This window comes from Condylura cristata, unplaced genomic scaffold (genome assembly GCF_000260355.1).
Source record: "Condylura cristata isolate star-nosed mole 26May11 unplaced genomic scaffold, ConCri1.0 scaffold00008, whole genome shotgun sequence".
Classification (NCBI taxonomy): domain Eukaryota; kingdom Metazoa; phylum Chordata; class Mammalia; order Eulipotyphla; family Talpidae; genus Condylura; species Condylura cristata.
In genome coordinates, this window is record NW_004567109.1 from 51331300 (window position 1) to 51348569 (window position 17270).

Below are 17270 nucleotides of genomic sequence, written 5' to 3' on the forward strand. Positions count from 1 at the left end.
AAGTGAAAACCATGCAAATTTCCCATTCTTTAACTAGTTACAAAAGCTAAGTACTCAAAATCATTGTTGAATAATCACAGGTTACTTTTTTAAGCATACAAATGGATAATGGCAAATTTTATTTACTTTTAATTTAAAGAGGTATTTGTAATTGAGACCTTTAATTCAGGGATGAGGTTAGTAGTCTTTAGTGCTACACCTTAAATATTAATATGTCCACATCAACTAGAAAAACTTTTTCTTCTCAGTTGAAATTTCTATCATGACTGATTTTATATAATTTTAAATCTTACAATTTTCACTTTCTTCATCTTTTAGGACATTTAAAAATGTACTACTGGAAGGCACTTGTCAGCAGTTTGCAAGTTTGATAAGCTATACTGACATGCTAAATTTTGTAGTTCCTGTATTTATTAGACATAAATCAGTGAGTAAGCAACATTCAGTTCTTTTTTTAAATGCTTTTACAGATTTTGTTCTCCATTGTAACATATATATTATGAATTTGTTTTTCAAGAACTTTGTAATTGATATTCATTCCATAATACTTTTTTGATGAAAAGTTAGTTTATAAATGAATTACAAAATCTGTATATTAGCTGATTTTTCTGGGGAAAATACCTTTTTAACATACTTGGAAGATTTTTTTTGGTCTTCATTGTTTATATAGGGTTATAATACATATTTAACTAGTTTTCATTTAAAAAAATTTTAAGCCTGCAATCTATGTAAAAATGTATTTTTAATGCTCTATCATGCATATTTAATAATAAAACATCATTCTACACAGAGCCTTTTAGGCCAGTATTACAAAAGGTCTTTAAAAAATCCTCATCTCTAGTTGCAATGAAGAGTTTAGCTAAGAAAGTCTCAGTAATGTGCTGTTTTATATTAACAGGAAACAGAACAGCAGTAGTGGTTTGAATACCCTGCAAACAGGAAGTTTGACACATGCATAGCTCTTAGCTTCTGTGTAAGAAGTTGTTGAGCTCCTTCTGGAAATACTTTCAGTTACTTTAAGTAAAGTGTAAATACACATGAATGGCAGCTTATAGAGAACTGCCCTGTAACCAGTATACAGGTACAACTGCTCTTCAGAAATTGGAAGGTTTTGCTAGCCGATTATTTCATAGACACTCTAAAGGTACTGCACATGATCAGAAAACAGCTCTGGAAAATGACAACCTTCATGTCTCTGAACATACTGCCTTATGGGACAGATCAAGTAAGTTTTTCTTTCAATGATATATTATAACTAGAAGCTAAAATACTAATTGGGGTTTAAAGTCAAGCCTAGAGAATTGTTTTGTTTTTCTATCTATGATTTGCTCAGGACACAGTTGAAAATTACACTAAAGCTTGATTAGAAGCTTAGCTGAATCATGTAGTTCTTTTTTTTATATGACTGTTTATCTTGAATATCAATGCCAAAATTTCCTCAATTCTAGCATTTCTAGTGGTATATATTGTTATTTGTTCTTACTTTTTTGTTCTTGTCAATACAATAAAATAGCTAAAAAAATCATTTAACTTTTTAAAATTTCTTATATTTACAAATTTTATATTTTGAAAAAGACAAAAAGCCTTTTGAATTTATAGTTAAATTTATATTATGTTTACCATTTTTATTTTTAGATTCATGTATAAAAGTTCATCTTTGCAAGCAGGTTTTTCTAACATGAAAGCATACTTTGATTATTCTACCTGAAATCTTTTATTTATAACATATCAAAAACTTGTATATATATGTTATTTTATAATTGGTTGAAGGGGAGAGTTTATGCATACATCACATTCTTTCCAGGCATGTTAAAATGTTTGGACTAACTGCTTTGTTAAAATGGAGATATGTAACCATTTTTGGTGACATGCACTTTAAAAGATAAGTTTCACAATAAACAATACCCGTGACTCCATTTCACATCTCACCTTGGACCCTCCCCAAAGTATTTTTGTCACTCTGATTAAAGGAACAATAGAATTACCCTTGGTGCATTTGCATTTTTTGGTGTGTTTGTTTGATCATCAAATAGCTCTAGGTTTTACCTCTTTCTGTTTTCATTGCAGTTACGAAAGAAATCTTAAACTAAGAGAAAAAAGTTAAGAATGATTTATAAATTAATTTGTAAGTTTATGCAAATTAGTTATTTTAGGGAAACATGAAACACATAATTTGTTCAGTGAAGTTTTTTTAAACTCTGAAGGTTGATAACTTATAATTAATCCTTACTATATATTTTAGTGGGAATAAGATGTCTCATATCTTCAAGATAATGAAATGCTGGATATCAAAATGATATATTATTAAATTTTCTTGTGGCAAAAGTTTGTTACTCATCCTGGTTATTCACTTTTGTAGAAGTGCAGTTTCCTAAGGCGTTTGGAAATACTTTTTTATGTATTTCAAAGGTATTTTAGCTAAAAATTAGGTGAGGAATGAATATAGTGTTTCTGTTTCACTAATACCTTTTCCTCCCAAAAGTGGGTATTTAGTAAATGTATCTCAAATGGATGAATATCATGGACTTTTAACAATTGACAGTTATATTTAAATTTTACTCTTACTGTTTTCAAAATGTGTGAGGACTTTGATGCTCTCTGAGAAAATCAAAATCTGGCAATGAAAGATAATATCAAGAACCATGATTTATTTTAGAAGAAACAGAATGACAGAAACATTAACATTTGTCCTTACTGTGATGTCATAACATAAAACAAGTAGGACTATTGTAGCCCAAGTAAAATTAGGTGTAAAAGTTGTAACCCTGTAAGTAATGGGCTTAATGTAAGAAATACTTAAAAAAAAAATGAATGTTCATTATTAGTGTTTTTTCCACTTTTTCCTCTCATGTTTCCCTAAATTATCAAAATAAGCACATTAATTTATATATATAATGAAGAGTATTGTAAGCATGAAACTCTAGTTTTCTATTGAATGGGTTGAAGTAGAAGAGAAAACAATACAACAGAAAAAGGAATCCTATTTCAGAATTCCAAAGCTAATTTTTGTGTTGTAAACTATATTTTTATTCATTTATAGAATGAGTTATGGAAGAAGTTTTGTGTTTATGAAGTTTTTATACACAAGCCGTATTCTTTAAAACTACTTAAAGCAGCTTTACGTGCATGACTTGTCAAGAAAAGCCAATGTAATATCTCCCAATAATAAATAAGTTGAATATATGCATTCTAAAAATCCTTTTAACAAATCAACTTGTCACAGAAACTGTATGTAATTTTAAATAATTGGTTCATGAACTGTGAGTAGAGATTATCAATTTAGGCAAGTATGAATTGTAGCAAATAAATATTAATTCAAGGTTCTTTTTTCTTCCAAGACATTAAATGTAGGAAGAATTGTAGAATAAGGATCACACAGTGGTTTCCAGGTGGCTTTAATGTATTTCATCTTTCACTACTAAATTAAGTAACGGAATTCCTGTTAGATAACATAAATATTTAACTGATTCCATGCACATGCAAACACATGAATTTCAAAAGAATGGAGATTTTTGCTCTTTCTTCTTAGAATGAATGAAAGTATTAACACTCATTGAATTCTCTTCTAGTGTATTTGTAATGGTTACCTTTTTTTTTTTTAAAAGATTTATTTATTTGTACATACAGAACTGGGGTACAGGCCAGTGGCGGTGAGAGGCTTCACCAGAGACAGAGCGGGGAGCAGAACAGGCAGATCAACAAAGTACACTGCTGAGGGGAGCAGCGGGCGGGTCAGGAGAGGTCTGCCACGCCATGTGGTCACCTCCAGGGCAGGTGGGAATCGAACTCATGTGGAAGTGGCTTTAGCTTCTCAGTGCAGTGCTTTAACCCGCTGTGCCACCAGGGAGGGCCCTGTAATAGTTACCTTTTAAATTGTTTTGTCCCAACTTCTGTGACCAGCCACAAGAAAGAAAGACAGGAGGCAGAAAGGCTGAGCAAGCAGAGTTTATTGCTCCCTGACAGCAGCTGAGACTGAGCCCCTAGGTTGGGGTCCGCAGCTACTGCCAACTCAATAAAGGGGAAAGGGTCTTTTATATAGATTCTAGGTTCACATTCCAAAGGAGACATCGCTGCATCCCCTGGTGCTAGGCCTAGTTCCTCCCACCTGTATCTCCCGGATGCTAGGCCCAGTTGACTATCAAGTTTGTTATCCTCTTCAGCTAGTCCCATATCAAGCTTGGATGCAAGGCTCAATTCTTTCCTTGTCAGCAAATCTTTGGTCATTCCCACCATTAATGTTCCCTTAATTCCCACCATTAATGTTCCCTTAATTATATATGGTTTGTTGAGTTACACAGTGCTGAACTTGATCGAAATTTTACACCTTTTAAATCTTGGACTTTTACAAGTTAATGAATATTTAAAAACAATAATTTTAAGGGCCAAATTGGTCAATATCACTATGTCCATTTCCCATTAATTGAAGGCAGACACAAATTGGTATTAGTACATCTGAGATTTAATGCTTCATTGAACAAATGAGCAATTTTGTGTATAAATTTCTTCAGGTAGAATCAGATAGCTAAAGTGAACAGTAGACCACTTTATCTAGTCAGTTGTATCTTTCTAAAGCTGTATAATCATTAAGATAATTCATTTCCATGCAAATTCTTAGTCCACTGAATCTGTGTCACTGTCAAGTGTAAACTGACTAACTTTCCCCCTTATCTTTTTATCTACTTTTCTGTCAGCATCTATTCCATAAGCTTCTTGATAAACTTTCTAAAGATTTCCTGTGTTATAGTATGAAGTTAGGCTATGGGAAAAAGAAAATCTAATCTTGCCTTCAAAAAACAAGAGTAGGGAGAACAAATACATAAACAACATAATAAGGCATAATGAAATAGCTGCTTAAAAATACATAACATAGTGTTGGCATTTCATTTAAGAAGAGATTAATAGTAAAGGTCAGGTGGAACTTTTACTGGAAAATGAATACCATTTTGAGACATGAGAAAGAAGAATGTTTATTATAAGATAGTATGAAAATTAGAAATTCCCTAAAAGATGTAGTATGTAATGTCTGGAAGGGTATTGTGTGGATGATCTTTGACAGTTTTCTATTAGATTCTCAGAATTTTGGATTACTTTCTAATAGTAAGGAATTACTGAAGTTTTTAAAAGTGGAAAATACATAGGGAGATGTATATATCTACTATACATTTTTATTTGTACTGAGCACTTAATTTGAATTTTCAAAATACCCTTTATTCACTACATGAACATGGCAGTGAAGAGACAGCCAGTGGATTCTGTTTATTATAACAGTGCTTGTTTAAAATTTTTCTTCTGTCTTGAATTCCCTTTAGCATCTTTGACCAGTGGTGATATTGCTCATACTTGAAAGCTCTGTGCAAATATTATCTCTAACAAAATCATTAAATATTTTATTCCTCCACCCTTCATCCTTACTAGGATTCATGATCACTGCCTTTGTTCTCACATCATCTATGCTTACTTCTATTATAGTTTATTTTACAGTACTCATGTTATATGACATTAGTTCTGTAAATTACCAATCTTCCCTACTTCATCTTGCATTACTAGAAGATGTATAATTTGTCAGTTTATTTTAGTATTGCCAACATAGTGCTCAATAAATGCTTGTTAAATTAACATTGATTATACTACTCTCTTACACTGACAAGCTTTCTATAAATTTTTCTATGTGTAATCGCTGTAATATACTGTGGTATATTACAGGTACTGAGCTTTGCAGTGTTATCTGTGATTTTTATCATGAATACTAAGAGTCTGAGTAATCAGCTAACTGTACAGTAAAAATGATTAAATGATTTGAAATTAGAAAATATTTCCATGGGCTTTTTAGCAATGCCAAGTATTATATCATGTGTGCTAATGTATGAGCTAGCACTTGTTTGTGTGTATTTTTTTAGAAGATCCATTATACATGGTTAGAAAAGAAGGAAGATTAAATATATCCTTTAGGTAGTGTCTGCAACTGCAACTGCAACTGTAGTTCAAGTCCAGCAACATTAGCAGCACTTGGGACCTTATTGAAAATAAATACTGAGTCCCACAGAAACCTAAATTGTTTCTACTGAAAACAATTCATATGCACAATAAAGTTTGAGAAATATTTTTTTTTTGCATAGCACTTTAAATCTGATAACTAAATAATATATCTTCGTTGGAGAAAATTTTGAAACCATAGATAGAAACAAAGAAAAAAGTAAAAATTATACAATCCCACCCAAAGATAACCATAGTTAACATTTTTTTTATTTGTAGTCTATTTTGTATATATAAAGTTCACACCGACCTCTAACTTTTGATTTTTTCAGTATACAATGTTTCAGAACTTTTTTCCTTATCATTGAGTTGTTTTACAGTATCTTTTTTTTTTTTTTTATTTGTGCATACAGAACTGGGATACAGGTTAGAAATGCAGGGGCAGTGAGAGGATTCCCCAGAGACAGAGTGGGAAGCAAAACAGGCCGACTGACATAAACTGCTGAGGGGAGCAGCAGGCAGGTCAGGAGAGGTCTGCCACTCCATGTGGATCACCTCCAGGTGATCATGCTGAAGTGGCTTTAGCTTCTTAGTGCTGTGCTTTAACCCGCAGGGAGGGCCTGTTTTACAGTATCTTTAAAGATGGTTGTTTTTTATTCATTTGTAACTATGTAACACAATTTATTTAACCACGTAGATTATTTTAAATATTTTGCTATTGTACAGGAAAACACTTGTAGGTAAATCTTTGTGCATATCATTTTTATATTTTATGGGACAATATTTAAAGAACTATTATGATCATGTTGAATTATAGAATTGTGCTAAAAATTGCATTCCATATACATGTAGTATATCCTTCTGGAGTTAAACTTGTTTCAGTGTTCAGAGAAGACATACTTTACTTCATTAGCATAATTTTCTGGTTCATCAAACATACTTTATTTTCTCTTTTATTAGTTTTTATCAAAAGTTTCCCATCTGTCAAAATTGATCAACTTTTAGTAGCAAATAGCTAATGATATTTTTTAAGTCACTGTCACTGAACATTATCCTTAAGTGATACTTGGTAATCAGCATAATATCTAGCCTAGTTGGAATATTCAGTTGTATTCAAAAGTATATTCCATAATTCTGATTGTACAATATAGCCATAACTCTTACCACTTAAGTTCCTCATTCTCTGGGTGGAACACTGTTGTATATATTACCACATGAAACATTTACTATCTTTCACATCATTCCAAGCATATTGCATACATTAATTTATGTAATCCTTCAACTCAGTAAGATAGGTAATATTATGCATATCATACAGATGAAGAGATGATGCATCACATTGAGGTAAAGTAATTCCTTTAAGGTTTTATGACTTGTAAGTGAAATATAAACCAAGTTAATCTGACTTCAAAGCCCATGCTTTTAGTCACTAATCTATAAATTTTTTTCTCTATGTGTATAAGACCAGGTCTCTGATTCCTGTAGGAAAGATTTGTGTCTGGAGTTTCTTATTAGGTACAGAGACATAGTGGATATTATCAGAACCCAGAATACCAGTGGACTTAGTGATGATTTTGAAATAGCTGTCATAACCCTGAAAAGACACCACACAACATTCAGGATCTTTTGGTTTTTAAGTTTAGGTATTTTAGTCTTTCAGTAGCTTAACATTTGGAATTGTGTCTCAAGGTCATGATTAGCAGTGTATCGAAATGATAAATGTTGAAACTGGAAGAATGATGTGTTCTCTGAGAGAATGAATATTATATGCAAATCCTGAAACAATGACTGCTTTCAGCCCTGGGGTCTGGTTATGGTCATATGACAAGTATTGTGTACAAAAAAAGGTCTCATCTTTTGAATATTCAAATTAACAGGACTTTTCTAGGGGGTCTTCTTCCAGTTCCCTTCAAGTACTGTTAAAATCCTAGGAGTTTACTCACTCCAGAGAGGCTACTATTATTTCCAAAAGTTAAATGAAGAAAGAAATGGGTTTCTCTTTCTCTCCTCCACCTCCGTTTCTCCCTCTCACTCTGTCCAAAATCCTCCAACTTTGTTATTTCCACAATTTATTTCAGCTGTTCTGGTCTTTTGCATTTCTTTTCTTTTTCTTTTTCTCTTTCTCTTTTTTTTTTTTTTTTAAGATTTCATTTATTTTTGTGTTGAAGAAATGAGCAGGCCAGATGTGTGGGGTTGGGGGGTGAGCACATTCACCAGAGACAGGTTGGGGAGCAGTGTAGACAGATTTGCTGAAATATACTGCTGAGAGGAAAAGTGGAAGAGACAGGAGAGGTCTGCTGTGCCTATGTGGGTTAGCTCCCTGGCTGGGTATCGCACTTGGGCTACCACAGTGACAGTGCTGAAACTTAATCTGTAGGGCACCCAAAAGGCCTTCCTTTGCATTTTCATATAAGTTTTAGCATCAACTTGCAGTTTCTCAAAAAAAACCTGCTGGGATTTTCATAGAGCTCCTATATATCATAGGATATAAAATCAAGGTATAAATATCAATAACATTTTAAGGTAGTAGGAACAAACAATTAAAAAATTAAGAAACAGCTCCATTTACAATAATATTAATGGAAATGAAATACTGCTTAGGAATCTACAAGAATTATTTACTGCTACTACTACTTTCATTTATTTTAGAGGACATCAAAAAATGGAGAGGTTTTATGTTTACCAGTTGTAATAAATATTGTTAAAATGTCAATCACAAATTCATCTACAGTTTTAGTAGTCTGAAAATAGCTTTATTTCTTCTTATCAGTCTGTATGTTTTTAGTGTCTCTTTTTCTTGCTTTATATTGACTATTCCCTCCAGTATAAAGTCATGAACAAGCGATGAGTGCAGGCATCCTTGACTTATTCCTATTGTTAGGCAGAAAGTATTCCATCTTTCATCATTATATACAGTGTAAGCTATAGACTTTACGTATAGAAACACACACTCTTATATCAGCTAAGGGCATTTTGATTTTCAGAATATGTGTTATTTATTTACTTATATTTTCTTGCATTGTTGTTCATTTGGGTACAATATTTGATGTCTCCCTCAGGTGTAGCCCTGTAATTTTCCCATCATCATGTCACTGTGAGACCTCTGTGCTTTTCCATCCCCTGTGTTGACCCCTACCCTACTATGTGCCTCAGGTCTGTAGTTTCCAACAAGTTTTGTCTTTTTCCTGAACTTTGTTTGGTTTTTCTATAGTCTACCTATACGTTAAACTATCAGATATTTTTTCCCTTTAACTTATTTCATTTAGCATGATCCCTTCCATCTCCATCCTTGTTGCCTCAGATGGCATGATTTTTGATTGCTGAGTAATGTTTCATTAGGGATATGTAGCATATCTTCTATATCCACTCTCCGTTTGGGGCATTTAGGTTGTTTCCTTGCCTTAGCTATTATAAGTAGCACTGCAATAAACATGGTGTGCAGATCTCCTTTTGAATGAGTGTTTTTTTGTGTCTGTTGGGTAGATTCAGAAACACTGGATCATATGGCAGATCTATTTTTAGTATTTTGAAGAACCTCCACACACCTTGCCATAGTGGCGGAACCAGTTTACATTCCCACCAACAGTGTTAGAGGGTTTTTTTCCTCCACACCCTCACCAGCATTTGTTATTGCCAGTTTTTTTTTTCTTTTATATGGACCGTTATCACTGGTGTGAGGTGCTATCTCATTGTGGTTTTGACTCCTATTTTTCCCTGATTATAAGTGATGTTGATGTTGAACATTTTTTTCATATGCCTGTTGGCCATTTGCATTTCCTCTTTGGAGAAGTATTCTTTTAGCTCTTCTGATCATTTTTTTGATTGGGTGTTTACTTTGTTTATGTTGAGTTTTGTGATCTCTTTGTAGATCTTTAGTATCAGCCCCTTATCAGTTACATGGAATGCAAATATTTTCTCCCATACAGTAGGGTGTCTCTTCATTTTGCTTACTGTCTCTTTGGCTATAGAGAAGCTTTTTAGTTTTTAGTTTTTAGTCCTAGCTGTTTATCTTTTCCTCCATTTTCTTTACTTTTCAAGATGAGTCCTCAAAGATATTTCTAAGGTGTATGTCATAATTGCAACAAGAGCATTAGAATTACCAATTATATTTGCTAAATATATTTCCTTCAATTCTGTCAGTTTTGCTTTAGCAGATTGTGGGTTCTTTTGTCTGATGCATGTACATTTCCAACTGTTAAATTTCCCAGATACATTGTCTGTTTTTTTTCCATTAGGAAAGTTTATTTTGTCAGATACTGATCTAGGTACTCTCCAACTGTCTTGTGGTTACTATTTGCATAAATTATATATATATACATATATATAAAATTATAGAGAATTGTGTATAGAAAATTATGAGCAAATTTGTTTTTTTTTTTCTTTCAGAATTTTCAATTTATCATGTACTCACAGTCTTCTGGACTCTTTTTTTTTTTTTTAAAGATTTATTTATTTGTGCATATAGAACTGGGGTACAGGCCAGAGGCTCAGGGGCGGTGGCAAGAGGCTTCACCAGAGACAGAGGGGGGAACAGAACAGGTAGATCGATGAAGTACACTGCTGAGGGGAGCAGCGGGCGGGTCAGGAGAGGTCTGCCAGCCATGTGGGTCAACTCCGGGGCAGAGGGGGAGATCACTCATGTGGAGGTGGCTTTAGCTTCTTAGTACTGTGCTTTAACCTGCTGTGCCACCAGGGAGGGCCCTGGACTCTGTTATTATGTAAAGAAATAATCATTAATTGTACACTTTCCCCCTCCATAATTAGTCATTGTGGTTTGCATTTTTTTTAAGATTTATTTATTTATTCATACAGAACTGGGGTACAGGCCAGAGATGCAGAGGGTGAGAGAATTCACCAGGGACAGAGTGGGGAACAGAACAGGCAGATTGACGAAGTACACTGCTGAGAGGAGCAGTGGGAGGGTCAGGAGAGGTCTGCAGCTGCTAGATGTGGTCACCTCCAGAGCAGGCTGGGGTCGAACTCATGCATTCATGCAGAAGCAGCTTAAGCTTCTTAGTGCAGTGCTTTGGTTTGCATTTTTTTAAGATGTCTTCTTTGACTATCAACAACTTAAATATGATGTTTATAGGTATGGATCCCTTTGTGTTTATCTTGTACTTGAAATTGGTGAAATGAACTTCTTGGGTCTGTAGGTTAAGTTTTCCATCAGGTTAGGATATTTTCAATCCTTACTTCTTCCTTATTTCAATCCTTATTTTCTTAATCCTTTGTCTCTTCTCCATCTAGGAGTCCCATCACGTACATGTTGGTCCCCTTATATCCCACAGGTATCTGATGCTCTATTCTTTATTTCCCTTCTTTTGTTCATTGTGCTCTTCAGACTGGATGACTTTTATTGATCAGTCTTCAGAGTCACTTATTTCAATCTTTGCCCTCAGGTCTCTTATTGGGCCTATGTAATGTGTTCCTAAATTTTGGTATTTGTATTTCCAAAATCTATAATTTTTACTTTTTAAAGTTTCTTCTTTTTATATAAAAATTCTTTTTGTTATATCATTGCCATCATATTCTGCCTTTATCCTTTGGATACATACAGTGGCTATTTTGAAGTCTTCTGAATGTCAACTCATATCTGGGCCCAATCAGAGATTTTCTATTGATAGACTTTCCCCAACTCATGAAGGGCTCTAGAACATTTTTGTCAAAATATGGTTTAACAGTTTATTTTTAGCAGTTCTGTATTCCAATTTACTTTGCTTTCCTGAAGTTTGCTTTAGTTGTGTTTTGTTTTATTAATATTTAAAAGCTCCCTTGGTATTAATCCTTATATTTTCATACCAGTGGTATCTGATGTTATTTCTGTTATATTACCTTGTGTCTACACAGTTGTTATTTAGTAATTGATCAGAGGTTGTGTCAAACATTTTGAGTCAATATTACTGACAAAGCTGTTTGTGGGTTCAACTCAATGTTTGCACCACTTTTACCTTTTTGCTGGACCCGCTTAGGTCTCTTTTATAAGTAGAAGTAGCTTCCTAATCAACCACATATATTTGGAGAGTCTACCTAAGACTTCTCTGCCTCTCTCATTTCCATTTTCCATGTTAAATATCTTGCTAGATCATCAGTCCGTTGTTACCTCTGTTAAGGCTACAACTTCAAACTAGTAAAGCTGTATGTTTGTTATTCATTTTCCTATTAATTTGCTTTTTTAAAATTTAAATTACTTGTATGGGTTTTTTTGGCCTCCTTTTCCAAGTCAAGTCAGCCCTCTATGCAGCAAAGCTGTTGGTTTTTATTGTCAGCCCCACCCTGGTAGGAGTGCTGTGCTGATTATTGCTGTGAGGAAACAGGAGCAGCTCCAAACAAGGACACCACAGATTTCCACTGTTCTTATACAAAGCCCAGCAGTTCTTCATGAATAGATGTTTCTCAGTTTATTGTTTGTGATTGCTAGGGTTCCAGAATTCATGCCATGAAGTTGTTCTTTATGATAATTTTTCAAGCTTCATAATTGTTTCTTGGGGATCAGGTTCGTTGAATTACTCTGCATTCCCAGAAGTCCTGCCTCACCTGGCAACTTTTGAAATGACTAGTACACTTGCTCAAGTTCCACTTGATAAGACACTGTTCTATAGATCCTTTGTACCATACAAAATTTGGGTCTTTGGGGATCAGCAGTCTGTTCACCATGCTATCCAGGCTGCCTACCTTGTTACACAATCTGTCATCTTAATATGCTTGATGTGAGAAATTTTGGACTTCCGCAATGATTGCCAGTAACTTCTTTGTGTGTTGCCCACTTGAAAACTACATAAATGACATCTGACACATTTTTTGTAATGCTGAATTTAATGGGAATTTTTAAATGTTATTTTATTATTCTCTTTACAAATGAAGATATATACATGTGTAGAGTAGTATATTTTGTCTCCCATAACACAGAATGTTTAAATGGTTAACATTTGTGCTGCAGTATAGTTTTCTGGCTCATGAAAAATGAAAGCTATCAGCGATGGGCAATAAGATTCATCGCCAATAGTCACTAGCAACAGCACACAGCATTTTAATATCAGTGAGGTCCACAGCTAGCAGTAAGAGCTGGTGTAATTGAAAGACGTTTAGGTGCGATCATTCTGCTGTTTGTTCCTTGCCAGGTTCAACATGGGATTGTGTGAGTATTTGAAGAAAACAGCTATATTTACATATATATATATATATATACACACACACACACACACACACACACACACACATATATAGTGCATCTTTAAAATATATAAATGGGTAGATGAGTGCTTAAATTTAGGAAATGTAATTTTAAAATCATGTGGCTGTAAAATGAAAAGGTATTTTATTTGTCTTGGCTGATTAAAGCTTTAGAAAAGCTACTCCTTGGTTACAAGTGAACCGATAATTCTGGTCTAATGTTGCCGTGGTAACAACTCATGCTGATATAATTGAGAACATCTTATACATCCTGGTTCGAACATTTTCTCCCTGCCATTTTGAGTTCTAGTGGTATATGAAGAAGGCTGGGATAACTAGCTTGAAAAAAATTAAATCTTGTTCTACACATCTTTGGCATCTATTTGATATTTACTAGCGATAATCTTGTGCTGGGCAGTTATGCTTTGTTTCTAGAGGCTTTTCTTTTTAAAACAAAAGAAAGCTCTTTTCATTTTCTGTGTGCTGCATGTTCCAGTGTATGTGTTTACACCATCGGTTCTTCTACCTCTAGAGATTAGCATAACTCCCTTTGCTGTTGGATTGTTGTTTTGAGCAATATGTTTTGGAAAGGTTGGTTTTCATCATGAGTGGTAAGTATGCTCTCTGAGACTCTACAGCTGTGTATTTTTGTAAAATATGTAACTGTGAGATGAAAAAAATATTTTTAAGGGGCATTTGTAAAGCCAGAGCTACAGTGAATTACATTTTGTGTTGATGCTTTTGCATTTAGGCATTATTGAAATTGCTTTTAAAATCCATTAAGGATGGTAAACAATACCACAGTTAATAGTCAATACCAGGATTCAGTTTCTAATTTACATTATGACTTGGCTCATTGTGTTTATTAGGTTCTGTTTTTATTAATTGTGTTATAAATGTACGGGTTAAAGATCTACGGTGATACGAGAACAATTTATCTGATCCAGAAGATAATTAGTTTAACTTTGCTTTGATTAGCTTTGTCATTCTAGTATTAGTTTTTGTAAGCTTCCTTTTAATTATATGAAAACAATGCTAGTTTTGAATAAGATACTTCCAAAATTTTGTTGATTTATTGATTGCTTTTAACTATACTACATTGAGAAATAAAGATTTAATAATGAAATAAATGTGTGCATTTAGATTTGAGGAGCTTTGTTGAAATAATTCAGAACAAAATATTTGGGGAAATTGATTTGTTAGAATAAGTGCATTTGTGATTGTTTCTTCTTCTTTTTTTTAACCATATGATTTATTTTTTCCTAAACATTTCCCAAAAAATTCTTTTAGTAAAAATAAGATAGTATATACTGCAGTTTATCATAGGGTGAAAGCTGTTCACTTTAAGCCAAACCTAGAGCTAAAAATAGACATCCTGTTGTTAGAGTGAGAAATATTTGCTTAGAGCATAATTCATTAGCATATTTTTTTGCTTGCCTTAAAAAAAAGGATGTTTATAAGTTAACCTTTGAATCAGATACATTTTAAGAAATGTTGCAGGTTTTTCCTGATAAAATGACAGTCTGTAATTTACACTTAGAAGATTTGGGAAATTGGAATTCAGACATTGAGAGTTACATTTTTGCTGTATAATGATAGAACTCAAAATAGAAGAACCTTTTTCTTCCATAACTGGAGTTTATCTTAGTATTGCTAATAGATATTTTTCTGTCCTGCTGCAGTACAAGACAAGCCTCTTCAATATTGATAGTTGTTCATAGAAGGATATTAGATTATTTTACATGAATGATATTAAGAATTAATTGGATTATTATTTTCCTGCTATAGAAATGGTTTAAATTTCTACTAATTACAAAATCAACATGTTGACATTTCTTAGGAATTCTATGGTCAAAAATCATCTTCAAGCTAAAGATGATCAAGTTATCAGACTTAAAATCATAGATTTCTTTGAATTAGGCTAATGTGTGCTTTCTGTTTGAAAGTTTGGCATATAATAGTATCTTTAGATAACTAATGTGAGGTTCTAGAGGTTTACCGTTGGCTGTGTTGGGTGAGGTGAAGAAAAGTATTGCTGCTTTTCTATTGCTTTATTTTTTTGTTCAAGAAAGCTGTGTATTATTCAAATAGTATTTGATATGTTTGGTCATATTGGCCTGCTTTTTCTACCAGAAGAATCTTAGCAATCACAAGTAGACATTCTGACTTTTTCAGTATTGTCTAATTTCAACTAATTTTATTAATTTTATAAGTGGTTAGGTGCCTTTGTTATATCAAAATGTGGAAAATTTGAAATGAAATATCTGTTTATTTGTAGGTGAACAGATGGCTAGATTTTTTTACGTCTCTTACTATGCATGTAGTATTTATGTGTTTGTGGTATTTTTCTAGGTAAAAAGCTGTGCTTTTCTCCTTCAAGTCTATTAGATATTTTCCTTGGGAATCTATCTTTGACCCTCTTTTAATGCTACTTGCTCTCTGAATGATCTCATCCATGCCCACGTCGTCAGTTGTTACTGAAAATTTAGTTAAAAGTGAATTTTTCCCCTTCCATCCCAGATCTCCTTTTTCATTGAATCTAATTTCTCTTAATTATCTCACGGCCCCCGGAGGGACTTAAAACAGAAATAATGTAGTCATTCCAAACTTGCTTCTTATCCCTAGACACTCATTGAGTCATTAATTTCTATTTATTGTATATATCAGAAATGTCTAAGAAATCTTTCATTTTCTCCAGTGTCACTGACACTAGTAATATTTTAGATAAGCCATTTTATGTCTTCTCAATGCTAGTGTAGTAACTAATTAACTGATCTTTAAGTTTCCAACTTTGCATATCTCCAGACCATTTCCATGCTGCCATTTTTAAAATGACATCTGCCCATTACTTAACCCAACATGAAAACTTTCACTGATTACTATTGTCTGTAAGATAAACATTAAACTCCTTAGTAGGGGATACAAAATTAGTGGCCTACTTTTCTCAGTTTATTTGCATCTCTTTCATAACGTTCTGATCAGTCAGACTTTGCTACATATTATTTCCTGCTTCCACTTTTATGTCTTTCATCCTCAAAATTTTGCCATGCTCTAGAGTTAGGTGGTTCACCAGAGTTCCAAAGTAAAATTATAAATTATAACAGTTTTTTATGATACTAAAGTTAGTTTTCAATCTCCCACCTTTGAATTTCTGTTATGGATAGTGCTGTGTCCATTGGTGCGTTTCTAAACATTACTCCAATGCTCTAGACACAGTAAGGAACCCATAAATCCTTGTAGAATAAATTAATGATTAAAAATTACCACTTTTTACATATCTGAATACATTTATTTATATTACCAGTGAAAATGTCAGCCATGTGTGTAGATTTTTGGAGGTTTATGTGCTTCTCAGAAGAAATCCACCATCATTATATCAAAAGCCCAGGTGAAAAAGTTGGTTTCAGTTGAAGATGAATCTCTGAAGAAGACTATTAACCTATTGTGAATTATGAGAAAATTATAGACTTGAGCACAAACAACTCCTCTTTCTATAGCCTGGTTGAAAACCTAAGAAGTAGAAACCTGGGAAACACTGTAATAGTCTTAGAATTAATGAACCTACATGCCTAGAAAAGTGTAGTATCAGATTAACATCAGGTACCAAGGTTGAACACTTTTACTTTGGGTAGTTTGCCTTATTGAAAAAGAAACAAACAAACAGATCATCTTCACTTACTTGAAAGGATGAAGCTTGTAAGAAACACTTTGAGAGGAAGAGTGGAAAATCTCATTCTAAAATAGACAGTAAGACAGCCAAGAATTTGTTAGTCTCCTCCAAATGGAAAAGTGGCTTTTTTTTACAGATGGGAAGATTCTTCCTAAATGTAGTGGGCATCACCACTAGCAAGGAATCTATAATGTTGGCTTCACTTGCATTTCTACAAGTCATTAGGTTGTTTAACTGATTTTTTATGTGTGTGTATGTATATATACATACATGTATATGTGATGTATGTATGTATATATATATATATATATTGTATCGAAATATATAATCTATATCAACCAAAAGATCTGAGAAGTTGGTTCCAACCTATCCAAATAGATGAGAGTACACACCTAATTTGCAGGCATTTGTCAAGTTATTTGAAAGCTTTCTTGTTGTTCTTTTTTTTTTTTAATTA

General features: G+C 33.3%; 1 protein-coding gene across 10 annotated transcripts in view; it reads left to right on the forward strand.

The window, feature by feature from the left end:
- Positions 1 to 17270, forward strand: part of PRKACB (protein kinase, cAMP-dependent, catalytic, beta) — a 102810-nt gene that overhangs the window by 41424 nt on the left and 44116 nt on the right. For 2 of the 10 annotated variants that reach the window (XM_012722608.1, XM_012722611.1), the window contains exon 1: positions 13458 to 13754. The exons of 1 other annotated variant lie outside the window; for it this stretch is intronic. In XM_012722608.1, coding sequence (XP_012578062.1) covers positions 13748 to 13754 — 7 coding nt within the window. In that variant the 5' untranslated portion in view covers positions 13458 to 13747. Of the gene's footprint in view, positions 1 to 991; positions 1226 to 13034; positions 13109 to 13457; positions 13755 to 17270 lie in introns of those variants that run through there. 7 more of the 10 variants (XM_004679153.2, XM_004679155.2, XM_012722609.1 and 4 more) reach the window with 7 other exon arrangements.